The sequence below is a fragment of the Microtus oregoni genome, unplaced genomic scaffold (genome assembly GCF_018167655.1).
Source record: "Microtus oregoni isolate MIOR12 unplaced genomic scaffold, Mior012 000027F_ref0000203, whole genome shotgun sequence".
In the NCBI taxonomy this organism is placed as follows: Eukaryota; Metazoa; Chordata; class Mammalia; order Rodentia; family Cricetidae; genus Microtus; species Microtus oregoni.
In genome coordinates, this window is record NW_024543086.1 from 98,012 (window position 1) to 121,299 (window position 23,288).

Genomic DNA, 23,288 nt, shown 5'->3' on the forward strand with positions numbered 1-23,288 from the left:
TTGTGGCAACGTTCCCAGGTTACTTCCTTGCCGGTGATTTCCCTGCGGAGGAATATGATGGGTTAAGTAGGAGCTGGGCACGAAAGCATTTTTCAACTCTTAATGGAGATTGGAGCCCAGTCTCTGGGTCTTTCAATGTGACCAGGAAGAGAGCCTGGGATAACTGTGGTGCTCCCTGGATGTTCAGCTTGACCCACCCAGCGATCCTGGGTGGCTAGCTTGGGCTCCACCCTCTTAGCCTCTGCAGATACAGCCTGTTCTGATAAAGTTCTCAGGTACCTTTGGCCTCTTTCTAAGACCCTGGAGAGATATTTTCTATGGGAATTTAACTTGTGATTTTCCTCACAGGGACAGGATATGACGGAGACTTCCTCGTTTTGTTCTGTCTATTCTGGTTTTTATAACAAAGGGCAGAGTCAAGGGCTTATGGCCTAAGGTGGAAGGTGGGTGAGTATTTCTGTCATTCATAAACTGCACCCCGCTTCCTGAGCTCAGCTGCCAGTCCGCGTCAAAAGAATCTTAAGCTTCAGGGACTAACACTTCACTATCATCCCTTTTACAGGGAGACAAGATTACCAGCGCCCATCTGCCACTTGGCCCTTTCGCTGTTTCCTGAAAGGTATGTGGCTCCTTTGTAACACCTGTATGAACCTTCTAGAACCTTCTAGAAAGCAGAGGACAGAGTGAGGCCCTGGGGGAGGCATATCATAGAGAGAAGCTTTTATTGCCTGATCCTGGTGGTTTTGTGAGGTGTTTTGGGTGTCTTAGCAGAGATGCCCATTCAGGCTGGGCCCTCCGAGGAGGCAAGACTCAGATGCATTCTTTCCCCGCTGCAGATGAAAAGGGTTCATTCTTTCGGGACTCCCCTCTGAAAGCAGCTCAGGCCCTAGAGACTAAGAGGGTGGAAATCTAACTACAATCACACCAGTGTAGGCTACCGAGTAGAAGTGGACACTGGAGTGGGAAAGAGGAGGGAAGTGTGTAAGGCTCATTGCCCACTGGAGCTTATGTGGGTAGCAGCAAGATGAAACACACCAACTGCTGTTTGCAAAAGAGCAGTCAAACAGAAGAGGTGAGAGATGGCCTTCGATACCAGTGTGCACGAGGAGCCCTTCATCCTTCATGTCTTCAGAAAGGGACATCCCAGGGGCTCCCAGCAGAGCAGTGAGACTATGGTCCCCACCAACACAACTTAGCTAGATCTGAGGCCCCTTCACCAAGGTCTCCATCTTCACCCCATATTCAACATGTCTAGCTTCTTCCTTTCTCCAGCCAAAGTCTCCACCAGAGTCAGAATCTGCAGCCTGTTTCAACCTTGGTGCAAATGGCTGGAACTAAAAAATGTTTCCTTTTAGGGAACAGCTGCACTCCTGGAAGGGTTGGCACCTGTAGCTGAAGGGCAGGTGGGAAGGGACATCAAGGCAACTGTGGGGAGGGATGTGGTGTTTTGCCACGAAGTCACTTTAGGAGAATCTCTTCTATTCCCTTCGGGAAGTCGCCAGACCACTGGCTTCCAACGAAAGAAAGGTTATCCAGCAGACTCCCCTGAATACTGAACAGGGACTAAGTATCCGTGACTCCCATCTGAGACGATGCGAGTGACAAAGTTCTTAGGGACACTTTGATTTAAGTTTCTTTAATTAGCAGTACAATTTGAATTCACTAGTTGATTGGTTTTGGAGCTGGATACCCTGTGGTCTAGTCTCTTCTTCAGCGCAGCTGGGCATAGCGCTGCTCGCGGCTGGGCGGTCCCTAACAGCGTTATGGTTTCAGGTTATTGATGCGCAAGAAAGCTGAAGCCAGACCTGACACAACACAGCTGGTGGGAAGCTGGATCAGAGAAAACAGGCGCTGTGCACACAGGAACTTCACTCTACCACCCAATAGCTGTGTGCAAAGGGGCCCCCATGTAATTTGAGCTTATCGGTCAAAGTAGTAATACCGATGGTGTGGGTGAGTGTTGGATGAATAAGTGCTCCATTTATGTTAGTTTTATTGTTGTGGGCTTATGGATGAGTTGCGTGTGCATGGGGGCGGGCTGTGTGTACATGTGCTCCCTGTGTTTTCAGCCTCTTTTCCTGTGGCTTTGGTGGTGGAACGTGTGTGTGTGTATATCACAACAGAGAAATGACAGCAGAAAACAGGGAATCCTCTAGTGGTTCTGAAACGCACTTCCCCCGCCCCTTGCTTACCCCTTGGGAAAGAACAGACGCTCTTTCTAGACTAACCAGAGCAAGGGTTCACTAGGCTCCCGTCTGATGCCCTGGCAGCCTCTCTTGAGTGGACCCATGACACCACTTGACGCAGCTGACTAATTCCTCACATTGGAGCTCACCCAACTGGACCCGTAAATACAACCTTGGTTCCATTGCTTTGCGAGCTGCTATCTGAGTGGTGGTGGGTCCCATGTGGCTTTGCTCTTTTGGGGACTCTAAGCTCTGTCCAGTCCACAGGGCTGAGGCACAAAAGAGAAGGGAAGGAAACAAGATGAGGGATGAACACAAAGCCAGCGTGGCTTCGGATGCGTTGCTGCCACTTGCCAGAGATGCCACAGATAGACACATACACACGTCCATCTTCAGCCACAGACAAGAGGCCTTACTTTCCTCCAGAGCTTTGCTCTCTGCTCAGGACCTCTGGTCTTGTTAGTTGTTGCACAACTTAATGACCTCACTAAGTTCTGACCATCCAAACAGACAAGTTGGCTCCAGAGGGCTTTCTGCCCTCCTCCCTCTAAAGGGAAACACAGAGGGAGTGGCCCCAACTTGCTCCTCTGTCTTCCCTCTGCAACATCTGAGTCTGAGCTCCAAAGCCCCAGGACCTGGCACATTTACTTCTCAGACCATTGCCCTCCCCACCCCACTATTGTGTTCCTACCTGTCTGGTCCTTCTAGCCCAGGGGCCACTCTGAGAAGCCCTCATCAATTCCTTCTTCTCTGACTGCTTCTCTACTGTAGAATTCTACATCTTTTGCCAAGGGTTTTGCAGACGTGGTGTGGCAGGAGGAAATGCTATGCAAGCGTCACTAAGCCATTGCAAACAGGAAAATAGGGTGGCAAAAGACACGAGTAGAAAAGTGAGTTGGGATAGAGAATAAAAATCCACTGACTAATCCTTCCCTGGAGGAACTGTTGTGATGGGATAAACAGTTTCTAGAAGACAGTGGCAAACTGATGTTTTGAACATGGACACAGAGGGAGAAGGTGGCAACTTCTATCTATAGAGTATTTTTTTATCTCTACGCTTGAGACAGGGTCTGACTATGTAGCCCGGGCTCTCTTTACATTCATGATTCTTTGCCTCAGCCTTCTGCATGCTGGGATACAGGTGTGCACCACCACATGCAATTTAAACAACATCTTGTCAACTCACAGAAGCCTTAAGCTTTCCCTTTGTCGTTGGGTCCTTCCATTGCTCAAGCACAAACATTGGGGTTCCTTCAGCTACAAAACCTGCTATAAATCCTACAACTAAGTAAAGAAGCTATGTGGAGAGACTTGATGCACTCCAAGATGGGTAACCACATGAGACTGGCTGGCTGCTAGGTTTAGATGCTAACACAGAGCCCAAGGGGGACTTTGAACTAGAGGAGATAGCTCTGTGTGGGACGAGTCTTAGTCTTCTGGACCACAGGAGGGAGAAGGGCTTGCCAGAGGTCTGCCTTTATCAGCTGGGCCTATGGATGCTATAAACACAAGAACAGTGACTAGCTAACTCCCTGAAAGCACTACCTAAGGGATCAGAATAGATGAAATTGTCCCAGAATGTCCAAAAAGTTGGCGGCAGCCACCAGATATATACTCTGTTTTGGATTGAAAAAAAAAACCAATTCTCTGTTCTTCTGTTTTACAAACCGGATGTTCCAGGGCAAGGAAAATTGTACACAGTGGTGGGTGGTGGGGAGGAAGGGAGATAAAATTGCATTTGAGATTCTTCTGAGATTTCCCATTCCCTGGGGGTGTGTCCCTAACCCAGAGGAGGGTGATACTGAGCACCCACACATTGTATGGCTCCATTCCTGACTCTAAACAATACTTGGCTTCCTCTGGGACCCTTCAGTCCTGTCTGCTCACAGTTCCATGAATTCCAACAAGCCCAATGATAACAACATCACCTGGTAAAATTAGAAGCAGTTCTCATGTCCCCTCAGGGTTTAAAAGAAGCCATAGGCCTGATGTGAAAACTCCAAAATCAGAAAACAACAAATAACCAAGACAGCAGCTGACCTCAAGCCTGCTGGGCGGAGGCTCACTGCCCACGTCACCTAGCATGTTTATTGCTTTCTAGGTGGCCCGCACTGCTGACAGATGGCAGATCTCTCAGTGTTTGTGGGGTTTCTGAAGGAAGTGCCTTGGCGCAGGAGCATCTTCTTCACCCATTTTCTCCTCATCCTCTGCTTGGGTGAGGTAGATTCAGGTAATGTATTTTGGCCTGCAGCCATATTCAGTGCACCCAGGTAGGATATGAGTTTCTTTGCTGGGTGCCCTCTGGGAATGGGCCCTCATAGTGCAGCAGCAGGCCATACTAACTGCTAAAATGTAAAGTATTCCCATGCAAGGTTTTGAATTTTTTGTTTGTTGTTTGTTCGGTTTATTTTTTTATTTGTTTTTGTCATTGTTTTTGTTTTTGTTGTTTTGCTTTGCTTTTGAGACAGGTTCCTGCTGTGCAGCCCAGGGGGGCCTGGAATTCACGATCCCCACGCTTCAGCCTCCCCAGTGCGGGGGGGGGGGGGGGGATTGCAGTTACATCTCACCATTCCCTACTTCCATACCAGCTGTTAAAGGGCCACAGCACTTGATGTTCTTCCATCCGTCCACCAGCCCCTGTTTCCCATATACACTCCCAGGAGCAAAGATAAGCACAGCTAAGAGCAATTCTCTTTCCCTGGAAAGCTTTGCAAAGAACACATTCTTTGGGAAGGAAATAGATGGAGGATGAACTGGGGTGGGGTGAAGAGAGAAAGAAGGGGGGATGACAGAGAGACCTCAGGTGTGTGAGAAAGCGGGCTGAAGAGACCCTGGAGAGCGAACGTGTAGGAGGGTGGTTGGGATTGGCCAGCAATCATCCAGGAGGCAAAAGGTTTTGTCCAAATTGACATATGATCTATGGGGCAAAGCAAAGGATGGGGAGGGAGATCTGGGATGTGTAAGCTTGGGGAAGAAGTTGTAGCTGAGTTTGGAAAGGAAGAAATGGACTAATTTAAGGACAGCAGAGAGAGCACCTGGCAACCTCACGGAAGAAGAGAAATGTCCAAGAGAAAGGTGGTGACAAGTCTCTCAGTCGCAGAACTCAGTGGGTGTTTAAATATTAAAATCGACGGAGCACAGCAGGCCCATAGGTTATTTTCCTGTATATTTTGTTTTTGTAGAAGCTGTACATGTGCATTCTATTGATAAACACTGTGAACCCGCCTGTCCTAGCTAGTTTATTGTCAATTTGACACAAGTCAGAGGTACCTGAGTAGAGGGAAGCGTACTTGAGAAGATGCCTCCATAAGAACAGCCTGCATGCAAGCCTGTGCATTTTAAAATTAATAATTGATATGGGAGGGCCCAGCCCGTTGTGTGCAGTACCACCTTGCGCAGGGGTTCCAGGGGTATGGAAGAAATAGGCTGGGCAGTCTATGGAGAACAAAGACAGTAGACAGCATTCCTCCATGACCTCTGCTTCAGTTCCTGAGTTTAGGCTCTTGCCTTGAGTCTCTGCTTTGACTTGCCTGTAATATGAAATAAGTCCTTTCCTCCTCAGTTTGCTTTCAGACATGGCAGTTATCACAGCAAAAGAAATTCGAACCAAGACATGGACAAAATAAGACTTTCCATTCTCATTGCGCAGAAATCACCGCCATCAGCCATATGGCGTCTCCCTTCCAAGATATTTTTCTTATGCACTTGCACAAATATGCAAGTTCTCTATTCTATATCACAGACATAATTTTTTTGTCAAACATTGCATTTAGTGTGCTCCCCTGACCATATTTACACAGCTCCCCAAATAGCATCTACTCTTGATTGATTCAAACCAGTAACCAACCAGTCCAGCCCTGCACAGTGCACTTGGTTGGAATGTGTGTATATAATGTATTTTAACTTACACTCTGGCTTTTATCATGACGATTTTTTCTCCAGGAAACCACACGGGTTGTCCTTGGAGAGCAACTCATCATTGTCATTTGGATAATTTGCTGTAGATTTCTGATCTGCAAAGGGAAGTGAATTTTAAAAACTTGAGTTTCACGTGGGTTGATCTTGGCTATTGTTTTGAATTGTTGTCCTAGACGAGGTCAAGGTGCTGGGCCCTGGAGACTCCATGTTGGCCCTTGTTGGGGAAACGGCTGAGTTCCCGTGCCACTTGTCGCCATACCAGGATGCAGAGCACATGGAGATCCGCTGGTTCCGGACCCAGGTCTCAAACGTGGTGTACCTGTACCAGGAACAGCAGGGGCTCTCCGACCCGCAGATGCCAGAGTTCCGCAACAGGACCGTATTCGAAGCGAATGACATCATGGATGGCAGCGTGACCCTGCATGTCCATAGCGTTATTCCCTCCGATGAGGGCCAATATGGGTGCCGCTTTCTTTCCCACAACTTCTCTGGAGAAGCTATGTGGGAGCTGGAAGTAGCAGGTATGTTCTGGAGTTAGCCAGGAGAAGGAGACGGAGGAAAGGATCGGATTGGATAGAGCTGCCTTACAAGCCAGGAGACAGAATGGCGTGGGGGAAATCTCAGATTGAGAACAAACACACACACTATGTTAAAACATCAGGTAGGGTTTGAAGAGATATTTCAGACATCCATCCAGTGCCTGCCTAGCATGCACGAGGCCATGGTTCAATCCCCAGTACCAGGAAAGAAAGAAAGAAAAAAAGGTTTTTTAGAAGTTAAAAAAGAGGAAAGAAATCTTATAAAATCTATAGGCAGCAAATAAAAGGGAGAAAAGTTATAAAAAAAATATTGAATAACTTCAAAACAGCTGAAAGGGTAATTTTAGCCTTTAAGGACAAGGTGACTCAAAGTGACATCAAGGTATAACAGGCATTTGTGCAAGATTCGTTTGCGCAGTATTACTTAGAGTTTCTTGAGCACTGAAGTTTCCTGAAAGGTAGCGCATAGGAGCTGAAAGGGCTCCATCACCACTGTCCACATTCTGAAGCTAGAAAGACAAGGAGCTCAATGAGCAGATGTGAAGGGATTACTAGAATCCATTAGGAAGATGGGAAAACTCATGTAAAGAAATTTAATGATGTATATTTTTATGAACAAGAAATAAAGGGGACTAACATAGAAAGAAATGTAAACAGCACAAGCTAGAAGCTAATAGATTTGATTATCTAAGTAGTAAGGACTTAAGGAATAAAAATTAGTGGAGAAAAGTCTGGGGCTTTCCTGATATTTTATATATCATTAGTATTTAGACATTAATATTCCAATATATTTTTGATTTAAATAGAATTGCATCACTATTCTTCCCCTTCTTTTCTCTCTCCAACCCTTTCCAGAGTCTCTCTCTCATACCCCTCCCATACCCCCCCCCACTCTCGAGTTGATAAACCTTTTTTTCTTTGAGGATTATTGTCACATACATGCTGAGTGGTCAGCCTTAAAGCTATATACATACTACCAACAAAAATGGACTTAAGATATATTGTACACACATACATACACACATATTGATATTTTATAAGTTTTAAAATATATGGCTGGGGATATAGGTCAGTGAGAGGATGTTTACATAGGTGAACAAGAGCTGGATTTGACTCTTAGCACATAAATTGATACTTAAATGACAAATGATAGCTATATAGATAACAGAGCCAGCTCTATTTGACTGTGAAAGAATTGCATATGTCATAGGCATTTGAGATTTAGTGAAAATTAACAGAGGATAGTCTATTGAAATTCTGGGCGTGACAACTCTTCATTGTAGTGGGGTCATTTATTGCACATTATAACTAAATACATATAGCCTTCCTCTGAAAATTTCCTAATATCCCTGCCTAATCTAAACTGTTCTTTGGCAGTTCATAGCTGGAGGGCTGTGAGCTCACAAACGCGATAAGAAGAGTAGTCATAATTCCTGACGTCATATTTTGATCTCAGATGGTGAACAGCAGCATGAACTGTATGCAGAGCTTCTAGAAGTAAACCTGATCTTCCCCACTCCTGCTTTCCCAGGGTTGGGCTCAGACCCACTCATCTCCCTTGAGGGCTTCAACGAAGGAGGCATTCGGCTGCGATGCAGTTCCAGTGGCTGGTACCCCAAGCCCAAGGTTCAGTGGAGAGACCACAGGGGGCAGTGCCTTCCTCCAGAGTCTGAAGCCATCATTCGGAATGCCCAGGGCTTGTTCAGTCTGAACACATCTGTGACTGTCCAAGGAGGGGCTCATAGTAACGTGTCTTGCTCAATCCAGAACCCCTTGCTAGCCCAGAAGAAAGAGTTTGTGCTCCAGATTTCAGGTCAGTAAGCACCGGCTCACACGTATCCTTCTGATCATCAAAAGTTCCATGTTGGTTGGCCCGGGATTCTGAGGCCTTGCTGGGTATGGGGTGGGTTGGCTTTGAAACCTGAATCTACTTGGCTAAGAGTAACTCTGAGAGTGCAGCTGACAACCAAGCAGTAAGTGAGGAGGCCCGAGAAGCAGCATTTCTATACCATAGGTCATGCAACAAACTTGTAAGGCTCATTATAGGTAATCATAGGAACTCATCTGTTACTAACATCATCCCTCAAGCCACTACTTGTAGAACCCCAAATCCCGACACCATGGCTCCCGTCCCAGGAGGGATTCAGATGATAAAACAAGTGACTAAGAGCATGCCCTAGAAGGTGGGAGTGCTGGAGAGACCCGAGAAGCAGAAGAAGGCACCTGGGGATGACGTCATGTAGCTCTGGGTTATAAAAAGGTGACTCGGGTCAACAGATGTTCAGGCGAAGAGTTGAAATTTCATCCATTGCTTGGTTTCAAAGTCCACAGTGTTAAATTTTATTTTATTTTCTGTGTATGGCTGTTGGCCTGCATGTATGTCTGTGCGCCAATTGCGTGCTTGGTGCACTCAGAGGCCAGAAAAGATCATAAGATCCCCTGAAATTGTAGTTACCAAGGGTTGTTAGCATCCATGTGGGTGCTGAGAACCAAATATAGGTCTTCTAGAAGAGTAGCAAGTTCTCTTAACTGCTGACCCATCTTTCTGACCCTTTATTGTTTTAAGCCTTGAAAACCAATCTAACCTATGGGTTATTTTTTCCTGTAAATCTAAATCAATAGTTAGAAAACACCATCTTCCTTTTTATCAGGCAGATACAACCTACTGCATGCATGATCTCAAGACAAACTGTAACAAGCCCCTAAGCGGGTGGACTCGGCAGCATTATTTGTCATGCACAGATCATTCTACAGTCCCCTGGTAGCTGGGTGGTGGGGGAAGTCTGTGTTGGCTGTCTTTATCCAAAGGGAAAATAAAGTACACCCATCTCTAAGGCAAGCATGAAGCTACAGCCTGGAGCTGGACCCCAAATTTAAATTCCCAGAGCATGAAAGGATTTGGATGTCTTGTCCTGGATGTTTGCATGTCAGATAGAAAGTCCTGAAGAACAACAGTCCTAGGTTATAAAGCTGTCGAAGTTGTTTAGCTTTCAAATAGACTTACTTGCTTCTCAGAGGAATAAGCAATTTGCAAAAAAAAAAAAAAATCCTAAAGGGAAACTGAGAGCTACTAATTTCTTTTAATATCAGCAAAAGTTTGGATTTCCTTCCTTCCTTTGTTTCCTTTTTAGATCCATATATATATATATATTCATACCATTTATAGTTTATTATTAAGGTTACATGTATAGACCTTTAGATATGTATGTACTCGCACAAGTCCACTGCTCTTAATGGATATCAGGTGGAGAGACCAAAGGGGGCCTAGGTCTAGCCACCAAGTCAGGGAAACAGCAGATGAGGGAAAGCTGTATGGGAAGGATAAATCTAGTGTGGCCAACCCCTTCATACAAGACCATGAAAATAGAGTTCTAGAAAACTAACACACACAAAAAAAGACTACAAGTGCTAAGCAAAACAAACCAGACTCAAAAGGAAAAAAACACTATGTGACTTTACTTACATATGTGAGGATTTTACTTCGCAAACTTCTTCTAAAGAAGGGGCTTCATCTTAAGCCACATAATGAGTGGTGGCTGATCTCAGCTCCAGAAACGTGTTTCAATAGCAGAACTGTAAAGGATATCCTGAAAATAGCCCCTTAAGGAGCTAAGGAGCAGGGCCATAAAATTTAACGAGGTCCAGGCACATGGTGGTGGTGCACACCTTTAATCCCAGCACTCGGGAGGCAGAGACAGGTGGATCTCTGTGAGTTTGAGGTCAGCCTGATCTTCAAGAGCTAGTTCCAGGACGGGGAAACCCTGTCTCGAAAAATTAAAAAAAAATAATAATGAGGTTCAGATGTTTCTAGAAGGTATTCTATCTTTGAAGATACCTTGTCAGTTATTAATGGCTCTTTGTTAGGGTTTTTGCACCCCAAAACTGACCAATAGTTTCAGAAACCACCTTACCCTATGCCCTCCTTGCACAAGCCCAAGATGACAGGACACAAACTCCCTGGATTGTGGCATTTCCCCTTTAAAAGTTCTCCCCGCTTCCTGGGCTTGGGACTGCCCTTCCCTCACCCACTGCTGGAGGTGTGGTCCAAACTCTAGTTGGAATATTAAAAACCCTCTTGTGCTTTACATCGGAATCGGTTGGTTCCATGCAGTTTCTTTTTGGGGGGATGATTAACTTGGACATAATGCCAAGGTACCCAGAACAGTCAAGTTCATCTAGAGAGTCAAGTAGAAGTTGTGAAAAGCCTAGAGGCTAAGAGTGAATGAGGTGTCAGTGTTTGGTGAACAGCATGGGACAATGAAAACGTGTTAGAAATGGACACTGATGTGCACATAGGTGTGGCTAAGATGAGGGCTAGGATTTAGCTCCTTGATACAAAGCCTGTCTCTCTCATGAGACCCCAGAAAAGCTACCAGGGCTTTTAACCACTGTGATCTCAGGCTCAATTTACTGTACTTAGAGGTTAAAAATATACTTTTAGAGAAACATCCTTCTGAGATAGTGTGTTACCTCTGAATAATTAGATCACACAGACACAAACCTTATTAAACCGACACAGCTGTTTCTTCAGGGTCACGCTCCAGTTTTGCCCTCATCCCCTCATCTTCTGGTCAATCTTGGAGCTGCCCTGGCCTGCATGCAGCCACAAGTGGCATCCTTTCCTTGGGGATTGTTCGGGAAGCAGCTGTGGTTAAACTATTGGCTTTGTTGGGAATTCTTCCAGTGCTGTGAGAACTGAGATAAATGTCAGGAAGCAGGTGACAACCTGTGGATTCTCCAACCAGATAGAACAGCTCACTGGTTTTCAAAAGCAAAACACTTTGGATTCATTGAAAGGTAGCATCAGAGCCAGAAGAAGTTATCTCCCGGTTATATGAGGAAAGGGGTATACCAAGACCTGTCATTCATCTTCAGTTCACAGTGCTCCCTTCTCTCTGCCCATGCTCACACCAGTCCAAGTCCTGCCGTTGCACCAGATCCTACCTGGAGTGAAGGTTGCTCAACTGCCCTCATGTCTAGTTCATGCCTGGCTACAGGGGCTCGCACGGAAGGTGTAACCGGCCATCCTAAGGTCCCTCAAGGCTTTCCGGGATGTGAGGTCCAAGATAGTCTTGTTTCAGTGGCTAGTGGTGCCTAAGTCGAGACAACAAACCCCATGAGACATGTCTTCCAGATGTATTCCTACCCAGAACGTCCCCCTGGAAGAAAGCATTCCTGGGAACCCTGGCAGCCCTCCCACTCAGTTTGGCTGTGCTCACCATCCTGGCGCTGCAGTACTTTTACAAGAAGCGGTGCTCCCAAGGTATGACTCAGGCCCTGGAGCTGGATTTGCTCCATAGCGATGCAGTCTAATGGTCTGGACCCGGTCTGTTTTCTCTGCCAGTTAGAGAACTAAAAAGCGGGGGTGGGAGGTGGGTTGGGGGGTGAGGGTGGAGTCTGCAGCAGAGAAATTTCAAGCACCGCAGACAGCTGAAAACGGCATTTATTGAGGAAACACACACAGACAACAGACAGAGAAAAAGACCCTCTGTGAAGCTAAGGGCTAGGGAGGGAGCAGGAGGTGGTAGCCAGGGGATGGGGAGGCAGAACCCAAAAAGTCGAAAAAATCCGATCTCTTCCGGAGAGCTGGAGTTTTAAAGCCACTGAAGAGTCTTCCTCTCCTACTTTAGAGTTGGTCAGTTTGAGGACAGATAGGATGCTTGATTGGAATGCAAATGTGCTGTTGTGATCAGACCTTGTTGAGCCAGTCCACCAGCAGGCCTGCCAGTGGGAGGCAAAAGCTGCTAGGCTTTTGTCTCAAGTCAGGAGGCTGAGGAAGAAGCTGGTCATCTTGGAAATTTGCCATCTTAATTACCTAGCCACGATCCCCCTCCCTATCCGTCTGCTAGTCTCTCAATAGGAAAGGGGTGAGGTATGGGGAGGTATGAAGGGACATAAAAGCAGAAGGCAACCCAGACTGGAAGGACAGCCAGTTTCGGGTAGGACTCAGCTTTCCCCATTCATTCTTTCTTTCAGAAAAGCTGAAGAAGCAGGAAGAAAAGGACAGAGGTAAGCTAGCAGAGATGCTCTCTCCCCATGTCCCAGAGCAGGGTCCAGGGACCTGCTGGGTTTCCAAGGCAAGGGCCTCAGTCTTAGAGGGGGCATCTAGGAGAAGGGTAGAAAGGGGAGGACAGGGTTTGCTCGGATTGACAGTGTCCAGGCACCCAAATGAACTTCCGGATGCATAGGGCTGAATCTGCACACCTTAGGGGAGCGAGGTACCCATATTCATAATCTGCTCTGTCTGGTCATTCCCCATTCTGAGAGCATCTTTTCTCTCTTTTGTCTTCAGGAAGACTGATTGCACGGTTGGGTAAGTTCCAGGTTCCGCACCACAGGGCAGGCTGCAGAACAAGTGGGTTTAGCTGGCCAGCTCTGGAGCAGAAAGGGGCATTCAAGGCACTAGGCTCCTTAGAGGAAGAGAAGGAGGACACCCATCTGGTTCTCGATCTGGCTTTGTGTACCTCTTCTTCTTCGATCAGACTGAGATGGGGTGCCTGTGGGCACCCCGCTTCAGGGTTCATTCAATAGAAGAACCTCTAAAGAGACCCTGCTGGAGTCTTTACTCCCTCCAGTTCATGTTCCTGAGATCCATCTTTTTTAACCCAAATGCCACTCTGAAGAAAGATCCTTGAACTTGCACGAAAATGGGAATGCTCTGGTAAATTACTTTTCCTCTCTTCAGAACACACCAACATAAAACCATGGAGCGGTGTGGTATAGCTAAAGGCCATACAAAGGAAGTTGAGGAACCTGAGCTCCTTGGTAAAGGCTGGAAATCCCAGTATTCCACTAGTGAGGCAGACCCAAGGGGGTTGGTAACTTTCAGGCCATGCTGCAGAGAGAGATCCTGTCTCAAAAAAGCAAAGGAGGTTAGTGATCCCAAATAAAGGGGAGATGGAGAAGGCCCCCATAATTAGATCGAAGATCCAGAGAACCAAAATTTGACTGCCCTGTCAAAACTCCAGATAAAACTGAAAGAGTAGAGAGCCCTGTATTGCTGCCTATTCAATCCTACTAAGCAAAACCACTTCAGTGAGTCAACATCACAGTCTGAATTAGTACATTGATTGTTTTCCAAAGAATCCAAAGGATGGAGAGACCAGAGGACCGTGTTATGGAGACAGAGTTGGATCCTTTCCATCTAGGCGGGAGAAATAATTGCCCTTTCTGTCTTTAAACGAAGTATTCAGCAAAGATCCCCAAATCACATAGGCTGTGCCCGATCCTGGGCTTAATCATGTGCTCTGCCTTCCCACCTCCCCTCCTCCCCCTTACACCAGGTAAATCTTGTGATTTCAGAAAGAATAAACCCCCCTCTCCAACTAGATCAGAGCCTTGAGAAAAAAAAAAAACATTTAGAACCAAGGCTGTTTTCCCTCCCTGGCCCACTGCCTGTTGATTTCTTCCTCTGAAATGAAGACAGGCTAAACGCTCTGGAATGCTGGGGATGAGCCTCCTTCTGCAGGGCAATGTGGCATCAAGGAGAGAGTTGCAGTCACAAATAGTTTCAGATTAAGGATCTGTAGGCAGAGACTGCTCATTTGTATGAACATGAGGCTGCCCTGACCCGAAAAATCACACAGAAACTGTATTAATTACAGCACTAGTTAGCCAATAGCTTGGGCTTCTTATTAACTAACTCTTACATGTTAAATTAACCCATTCCTATTATTTTTATATTTTACCTTGAAGCTCGTGGTTTACCAGTAAGACTCCAGAGCATCTGTCTCCTTCGGCAGCTACATGGTCTCTTTCTGACTCCTTCTTTTCTCCTCTATCTCTGCTTGAAATTCCCACCTTGCTCTATTCTGCCCCGTCATAGGCCTTCATTAGCTTCTTTATTCATTAACAAAGAAAGGCAAGACTTAACAAAGAAGGACTTCCCACACCAAGGTTCCTTAATCTTTGCCTCAGAAGGTTGATGTTTCTCTCTGTTTTTCTTGCAGAGAGACTTCAGACAGAGCTTGGTAAGTTCCCTCCACACCAGAACTATTACTTCCTGTCCTGTCTTTGTACCTGGCTGCCCACGTATGATACCCTGGCCAGAACGACGCTGACTGTGGGTGGTGAGGGAAGGGAGGATTAGACTGTGACACCAATTCTCCTTTTCCTTTGCTCCTTCAGACTGGAGAAGGTCCGAAGGCCAGGCTGGTGAGTAAAGCCCCCTTCTCTCCCACTGCATCTCAGTGGGCTCCCTGACTTGGCATGTTTGAATCACATCCCTCTAAATGCATTTCCAACTTAGGACATTTTCCATTTACAAGTGAATTGAAGACATACTGTGAATTGTACATTGAAAATGTTCGAAGTTAGAAATGTGAGCAGCACAGTGCTGGGGTGTTGGATAGGTCCCTTCTAATCACGTGATTGTCTGGGGTGGTGACTCCCTGTGGCTTCCCAGCATCTCCACCAGACTGAGAAAAGATCAAAGTTCCAAGTATGGTTTCTAATGAATACAAATGGTTTTCACACCATTGTAAAGCAAAACAAACAAATGAAAAAAACTTAAGTCAAGTTATCTTTCCTGTTCCTCTCTGTTCATGGCAGCATCATAGTCTCTCTGGTGCTTCCACCTTCTCTCCTACAATTCACATGCTCTATTATGTATATTTTACTTGGTAGAAGTCAGACCCAGGTTTCACTTTTATATTTATTTACATTTATCATAATTATATATTCGTTTAGGTATAATTTATACGTTTATGTAAAATATGCATTTAAATATTTATTTATACAAATTTATTATTTTATATCATATATAAATTATCCATATAATTTATATTATATGTTATATTTATTGTCCAGAGGCTACATTTGGGAAAACATTGCTTTCAGTCCTGATTACACAGCATAATCTCCTGAATTTCTGGTGCTCACCCTCAAACTGCCTGTGGGTTTAAAGTAGACATGCTATTATATATGTAAATACATCTCTTCATACCTGAATGAAAATGAGAACATGGCCACTCCTAGGTATGGTTGAGGTGCAGGGTTCTATTGTAGATATGAGGGAGAGAGTACAGCCAAAGGTGTCTGGAAGAGCAGACTGAACTGGCCCATGCAGGGAGGGTAGGCAGAGTGAGAGAGAAAGAGAAGAGAGAGGGAAGAAGAGAGATCCAGGAGCAGAACAAGAGCAGAACCAAGAAGGGAATCAAAATGGCTGAGCTATATAGGAATCAGAGAAGCTGTGGGAGGGGGAGCAAAGCTCAGGGAATGGAGAGGTTTAGGGTATGGGGCAGGGTATACCAACCAGCTGAGACTGAGGGAGCGTAGGGGCTACCATAGACCTTGATTTGGTAATAGGCACCACAGTCATAGGCAAATGCATCAGCCATATGCCACTTTTGCTAGGAACTATCCTTTTAGCAGGCAGGAACTATCTTCTTAAGTCCTTGAGGGAATGCTGGCTTTTGTCTAAATGCCAGGTGAAGTAATAAGGGCGGCGGCGGGGCTGCGTCCCCAACACCCCGGCCGCCTGCCCGGCTAGCTTATGCCCCGAAATAATTACACGGACACTGTATTCTTTTAAACACAGCTTGGCCCATTTCTCTTCTAGGCTAATTCTCACATATTAATTTAGCCCATTTCTAATCATCTGTGTGTAGCACCCCAAGGTGCGCTTACCGGGAAGATTCTAGCCTAGTCCATCCTGAGTCGGAGCTTCATCCCGGGAGCGGGGCATGGCGTCTCTCTCAGGCGTCTGCTCCCGAGAGAGAGCTGTGGAGTCTCTGAGCTCACTTCCTCTTCCTCCCAGCATTTTGTTCTGTTTACTCCTCCCACCTATCCTCTAACCAATAAAATGGGCCAGAGCAGTTCCTTTATTAGCCAATGACCTTCCTCCATCAGCTAGGCTTTGGGGAAAGGAATTTCTTGGAACCTAACAATACCATAAGGGCCTATATTCCCTCCATAAGAACACCAGCCTAATATATATCTAATTTTGTATATATTCTTGCAAATCTGAATTTCCACTCTGTCACATGCATTTTATTTAGTCTTGTATAAACATCATTCATAGTCTCATGCTGCCTGTCCCTTGCTTTATATATGCATCACTGTTTAAATATTCACTTTATAGTGTGTTGGGTCTGTTTCTTCCTGCCGGTTCTCGCTGCCCACCACTACAAACCACACTGAATAAGCCTGAAGCGTGCTGTCTTATCACCCTTTTCTCTAGGAGGTACAGCCGGGAAGGGAGATTAGGCTGTCAAATAGACAAAGGTTTCCCAGTGAGCCATACTCCTGCAATCGGCCATGGTGAGGCTCTGTCCACCTGCACAATGTGTGACCCAGCTCTCTAGGTTTGCTGACCCATGGGGATAAATACTTTCTCATTCCTTTATTATTGGCTCCTCTCTAGATGCTGACTTTGAACATACACACACACATGCACACACACACACATATCCTTATTGATATATTTTATAATGGCTATGTATATATCCTTGTTAACATATACATATATTATTATTAACATTAAACAATATGGATTCCTTTTTGCTATTGTGTCGTTTGCTGTTAGTCTTGTCCAAGTTCCCCTTAGTGAAGAGAGATCATTGCTTTCCGTAAAGTTTAATTTATCAAACTTTTACCTAAGGCTTCTACTTCTGAAGTTGAAGATCTTTGCTAAGGATACCACAATGTATACTGTCTTATCATTTCTTTTATTAATTTATATTATATTTCTCAGCCTTCTGTTAGTGCCGCATAATACCTGAAACGGTAAACTTCCAGTGAGCAAAGGTTTTCTTGGGGTCTCAGTTTCAGAGTTAATCCATGGTCACTTGGGTCAGTGGCAAGGCAGCAGGAAGTAAGGAACATGTGGTAGAGAAAGCTGCTTGTTTCACGGTAGGCAGAAAGCAAAAAAGAGAATCAGGAGAGACCAGAAACTAAGGTTCCACATAGCTCAGAGCTTGGACTAAACCTTTAACTCGGGGCCATTGGAGAATGTTTCAGATCCAAAGCACAATAATGTGTTTCGTGTATAGGTCATCAATCAGTCCTACAGAAGTCCGCACACTGGGTGTGAGGTGATGATAATGCACTGACTTGTCTGTGTGCACTGAATAGGTCTTCTCAGTGCCGTTTAGTATACCAGCCATAATTCTCCCATGGAGGCAAGCTTTCACCTTGAGCATCTATTCAGTGTGGAAGCGCTTGTCCCTGGGCTCACCTCCCAATTCCATGTTTTCACCATTATGGCTTTGATAGCATCTAGAAGTTCAAGGTTTCTTCTCCATATCTACTTCCCTCTTAAAGTTAATGAACTTTTAAAAATATAAATTTACACAGTTCCTTTAAAAATTCTCAAGTTGATTTGGATGAATGGTTAAAAATTTATAGGCAAACTAACATTGAATCAATGTTTTGCTAGAACTAAGCTGTTCTGTGTAATTCCACGGACTGTTTTGATTCGAGTCCAGGGTTAATCCCCCAGCACTTGAAAAATGTTTTTATCGCTTTGGATCAACTCTTTGTTCCAAAACAGAACAAGAGAAAACTGGAGAAAAATCTCGGAATGGTCCACAATAAAAAGGGAGACTGTGGAGAGAAGACTGGGTATCTAGAAGGCATCTTAGGACAGAGTCCCATTCAGCAGAGCCTCCAGGACTGAGCTTGGCCAGGCAGAGATAGGTTTCATTTCCATCCTTTAGGGTACCAAGGCTGCTCGCTCCTTGCTTCTGTGTTCCATCTTCCCAATGTAACGAGGTTACATACCACTTTGGTAGAACCCAGCACAATCATTAGACCCCTGTCCAATCCAGTCCAGAGGTAGGAACGAGGTTATTTAATTTGTGGACAGCTCTTGAGCAAGGGAAGCCACCCTCAAGGTCCCAGAATTGTTGGCTGAGCTCTCTGAGTCCCTTCTCTCTCTTTGCTTTCAGAGTGGAGAGCGGCCCAGCAATATGCAGGTAAGTAACTGAAGCTGCCAAGTGCAACTGGTGACAAGTGGGCAGGGTCTTGCACAGAAGGGATGAGGAGGGGTCTGACATTGGAGGAAGGGTTTTTCCAGGAGCCAAGTCCATCTCCTGGAAGTGAGAACAGAATATACATACAGCCTGCTGCATGCTCTCCTGTGCACACGTTTCGAACACAAGTTGTTCACAAAGAGGCACAGTTTTCGGGGTTTACTGGGTTCATTTCCTAAGGGTAGGAAGGAAGGCTGCTTCTGGCATCTGTGTGCAGAAGGAAAGGCAGCGTCTGAAAGGAATCTCCCAAATCATTCCTCAGAAGGGCCCCTCAGAGGCATCACACACACTTAAATCCCAGCATGGGGAGGCTGAAACAGGGGGGTCACGAGTCAAGACCAGCCTGGGTTATGTAGGGAGACTTTGACTCAAGAATCTGGTGGGTGGGTATTTGGGGGCTATGTGTTTGGAGCATGGGTGCTGGAATGTAGGTCATTGGATTAGATGGTCTCAGAGGTTCCCTGTAGTTTCAAGAGTCCTAGAATTGCTGTAAAGAGGAGACGACCTGGCGGTGAAACCAAAGGAAACAGAAGCTACAAAAGACCTGACTCCACGCTAGTGAACCTCCCCCATGAACCTGCCTTATTTGCAGCCCAAGAATGGGATTCGGGACTTTTCTGTTAGGAAAGGAATGGGCTTCAGGAGTGTGCCATTCTGGGAAAAGGGATGGTTGAAAGAGTGGGTGTGTGCCAGAGTGTGTGCTTTTGCTATTCCACCAGTTGGTCCACCTGGAAAAACTAGACGTCTGAGGAGTGAAGGAGTGGAGGGGGAGAGCAGGGCAAGGATGGAGGTGAGGGAAGAAGGAGAGGTACCTGAACCTTTCCCAGTGGGTACTAACCCTAATCTTCTGCTCAGTGGATGTGACCTTGGATCCCACCACAGCGCACCTTAGCCTGGAGATCTCAGACGACCTCAAGAGCGTGTCCTCCCGACCGGGTGCGCCCAGTATTGTGGTCCATGGCCCGCAGCGGTTCTCGGAGCAGACGTGCGTGCTGAGCCGGGAGCGCTTCTGCAGCGGCCGCCACTACTGGGAGGTGAACGTGGGCCGGCGCAGCCGCTGGTTCCTGGGCGCCTGTCTGGAGTCGGTGGAGCGCTCGGGGTCCGTGCGCCTGAGCCCCGCCGCCGGCTACTGGGTGATGGGGCTGTGGAACAGCTGCGAGTACTTCGTGCTGGACCCGCAGCGCGTGGCGCTGACGCTACGCGTGCCTCCCCGGAGGGTGGGCATCCTGCTGGACTATGAGGCAGGGAAGCTGTCCTTCTTCAATGCGTCTGATGGCTCGCACATCTTCACTTTCACCGATACTTTCTCTGGGGCGCTCTGCGCCTACTTCAGGCCTCGAGCCCACGATGGCAGCGAACACCCGGATCCCTTGACCATCTGCTCTTTGCCGGTTAAAGGGCCACATGCCCTCGAAGAGGACGACAATGACAATTGGCTACAGCCCTATGAGCCCTTTGACCCCACCTGGGCTGATGATGAGGAGCTGCTCTGACCTTAAGGCCAGGTCTAGGCAGTGTCCTGAACTCCCGGACAGCGCTTTGCTCCCTTGCTGCCAAAGCATGCAGAGGCCCTTGGCATATGTACTTGTGCATATATAATTATTTTAAGGACAGCGGGCAAAAAAGAGACCCTTTATGTATATAGCAAGACTATAGAGTGTGCACTGTGGGAATGGAAAAGAAGTCAGAAGTATTTGTTAATTTGTATATAGTTTTGCATATTTTGTGTAATTTTATATATTCTGTCTAGAAGTAATGACATTTCATAAGTAATGAGTTCACCTTTGGCTAGATCTGAATGTTAAACATCATTTCTTCCTAAAACGAAATGGGAGAAATGGCTGATTCCAGGACTGGGGTAAAGAAGGCCCAAAACTTGGACCATTTTGGCTATAAAATAAAAGTCAGCAGAAACTGATAGGAAGCAGCCTAGTTCAGATCTGCTGGGCAAATGGGAACTGTGATTAGTAACTGTGGAGTGCATACTTTAAAACCAGAGAAAATGTTAAGAATTCTCACCATAAAAAGTGTAGGTGAGGTAGTCTAGATGTCAGTTGATCTGCTTTAGCCAATCCAGCACGCACACATTTATGAAAACCATGTCCACCACAAACATACACATTTTTTGCTTGTCAGTTAGAATAAGTAAATAAATTTTTTAAAAAAAAAGCAAAACACATATTACAGTCTGTAGTGACTTCCCTGGCCTTCTGTGTGGCATTATTAACATGGAAATCCATAATGGCACTGATGGGGCTGGGGTAGAGGTCAGGGTGCTTGCCTAACTTGAGGGACAATGACATATCTTCAACTCCAGGGACACTTTCCCTGGGGCAGCACATTAGTTCCCCAGCACAGCAAGAGAAGGGCTAGGATGGCAAGAATGAAGTGTTACTCAAAAAAAAAAAAAACCATACATATTGCCAACAATATACAGACTGAATAAGCTGTATTTAGGAATATATATGTATACACATATACATGTACACATGTAATAACAATTATTTTAAAAGGCCACGAATATGAAAGTGAGTAAAGAGTTACAGTATGTGGGGAGGACTGGGAGGGGGGAGGAAGAGAAAAATACTGTAATTTTATTATAATCTCCAAAATTAAAAAAATAAATAATGCAGCATTAGCTACCAACTAAAATCCAGATGCATAAGTCCATGCCAGCACTTTAATTTGTTTTTCTTTTTCTGTTTTTTCAAAGGGGAACCTTTAAAAAATAATCTAATAAAATCTATCTAAAAGATAATGATAAAGGATGGGAATGAAAAAGCAATTAGCTTTACATCATGGAAATAATTAGTATAGACAAAAGGAGTAATGATTGCTAAAATCACTGGGCAAAGTCTGCTGGAAAGCAAGAAGTTTCCACAGTTTTAAGTAGCAATCTTGCATACTTCTTAAAAGTAAGGGGAAGGGCTTCAGGGCTCCTTAGCATCCTTCCCTTCTTGGGAATGCTTTTTCTTTTCTCAAAAAGCGCTCTCTATTTGTACCCCATGCCTAACTTAAAAGGCATGACTTTTCTTCATCTCCTCCTTGTGGCTGCCAGAATTTTAATCTCATCTGTCCCAGTTTGCAAAAGCCTCTAATAAAATTGTCCGTGAGCTTCCTTAAGGGGGAAAAAAGGAAAGGGAAAAGTATCTTTGCAATGATAACCTGCAAGATGAACCAAGTGATGACATTTACATATTCAAGGATGAGATGAGACATCAGGTCAAAGGAAGATGATTAAGAGCCCAACCTATTTTTAAAAACTTAGGTGAATGCTGATTTTCTGAGTGAAATATTAGTGCTGTAGTCATTCAGGGAAATACTGCTCTTTACAAACATTTCCAGACAGGGTCTCTCATGGGTTGACTCACAGTGGGGTAGGGATGGCTACAGCCCACTTTCGGGATTCAGCTGTTGAATGACTACCACTTGATGAGCAAAGGCTTCCTCCTTGGGCAGGAGATGTAGCTCAGTGGTAGAGCACTTGTCTTAGCTCAGTGGTAGAGCCTTGCCTAGCATGTGCTCTGGGTTTGATGCTCAGCATCACATTAAAAAGCAAATAGTCAGGCAGTGGTGGCACACTTTTAATTCTAGCACTCGGGAGGCAGAGGCTGAGGATCTCTGATTTCGAGGCCAGCCTAATCTACAGAGTGAGTTCCAGGACAACCAGAGCTACCGAGAAAAATCCTGTCCTAAAAAAACAAAACAACAACAACAACAAAAATACAGAGTGCCCTATTCCATCATAAGCATTCTAAGCTAATGCTACTCTGTTTCGATTGTTTCCTCTGACAATAAGGTAGAAAAGCCTTTTAATTTAAACTTTAAAATGTATCCAGAACCTGTTAACTTCTGGTCATTTTCTTTTCTACCCAGAACCAAACTCTGCAAACTCTAACCCAGATTACTGCAGGAACTTCCCTGTGGGCCCTACACAGCAGCCTGGATGGACTTACTAAAACAGACCAGCTGGGCATTTTGGTACACACCTGTAACCCCAGCATGAGGGCAGACAATGAGACTGGGGCCAGCCTAGTGGGTCCCTAGCTCCCAAACATAAGCAACAAACAACCCCAGGGCAAATATTTTCTCTTCTTGTTCGGAGCTCTAACTTCTCACACTGGATTACGAGACCCTGTTCTCTCTGGCCAGGAAGCTCTCATTCTCTGTCTGTCTCTCCACTCTAAAATTCATTTTCAGCGGCCTTTTCTAGCTGGAACACTCTGGATCCTGGCCCAGACTCTATACTCCCTAAGGGCTGGACCATGTTTCCTTCCCCACATGCTACCTGTCATACTATGAAGTCCAGGAAACTGGTGTCTCTAGTGTGCTAGAAGAATGAAGTAGATATTTTCTTTTGGTCCAATGTGTTTAAAGAAGGTCTTTATTGAAAACGTATATTAAAAGATTATCTTTTGACCTGGGTTTGGTGATGCATATCTGTAATCTCAGTAATTAGGGGTGGGAGTGCTGAGACAGGAGAGCAGGATGGTCATAAATAAGGTCAAGGCTAGACCAGTCTGAAAAGTGGGATGAGACAACTGTCTCAAAGGCAAAACACTCGAAGTGCACTTCCTAAGTCCCTCCTGAATATTTGTCTTCACGGATACTCTGTCTTTTCAGAAGTCAACTCCTGTGCCTGTGCATGGTGGTCCATAGGTATACACCTATAA

General features: G+C 45.5%; 1 protein-coding gene across 2 annotated transcripts; it reads left to right on the top strand.

Moving 5' to 3' along the window:
• Nucleotides 1-417: 417 nt before the first annotated feature.
• On the top strand, nucleotides 418-21,379 carry LOC121463839 (butyrophilin-like protein 9). Of its 2 annotated transcripts, XM_041676343.1 has the most exons (12): nucleotides 418-443; nucleotides 563-619; nucleotides 4,288-4,416; nucleotides 6,278-6,625; nucleotides 8,175-8,456; nucleotides 11,778-11,906; nucleotides 12,620-12,652; nucleotides 12,936-12,956; nucleotides 14,593-14,613; nucleotides 14,771-14,797; nucleotides 18,532-18,558; nucleotides 19,471-21,379. In XM_041676343.1, exons 3-12 carry the CDS (start codon nucleotides 4,308-4,310, stop codon nucleotides 20,106-20,108), a joined length of 1,635 nt encoding a protein of 544 aa, XP_041532277.1. In that variant the 5' UTR covers nucleotides 418-443; nucleotides 563-619; nucleotides 4,288-4,307; the 3' UTR covers nucleotides 20,109-21,379. The 2 variants fall into 2 exon arrangements, with proteins under 2 accessions (XP_041532277.1, XP_041532278.1); XM_041676344.1 differs by lacking the exon at nucleotides 12,936-12,956.
• The last annotated feature ends 1,909 nt before the right edge of the window (nucleotides 21,380-23,288 follow it).

Bases quoted from the DNA above. Each gene is read 5' to 3' on its own strand.
- LOC121463839 (XM_041676343.1), top strand. From the start codon at position 4,308: ATGGCAGATCTCTCAGTGTTTGTGGGGTTTCTGAAGGAAGTGCCTTGG. The intron at 4,417-6,277 runs GTAATGTATTTT...TTGTTGTCCTAG, and splicing joins CTTGGGTGAGGTAGATTCAG to ACGAGGTCAAGGTGCTGGGC. The intron at 18,559-19,470 runs GTAAGTAACTGA...TCTTCTGCTCAG, and splicing joins AGCGGCCCAGCAATATGCAG to TGGATGTGACCTTGGATCCC.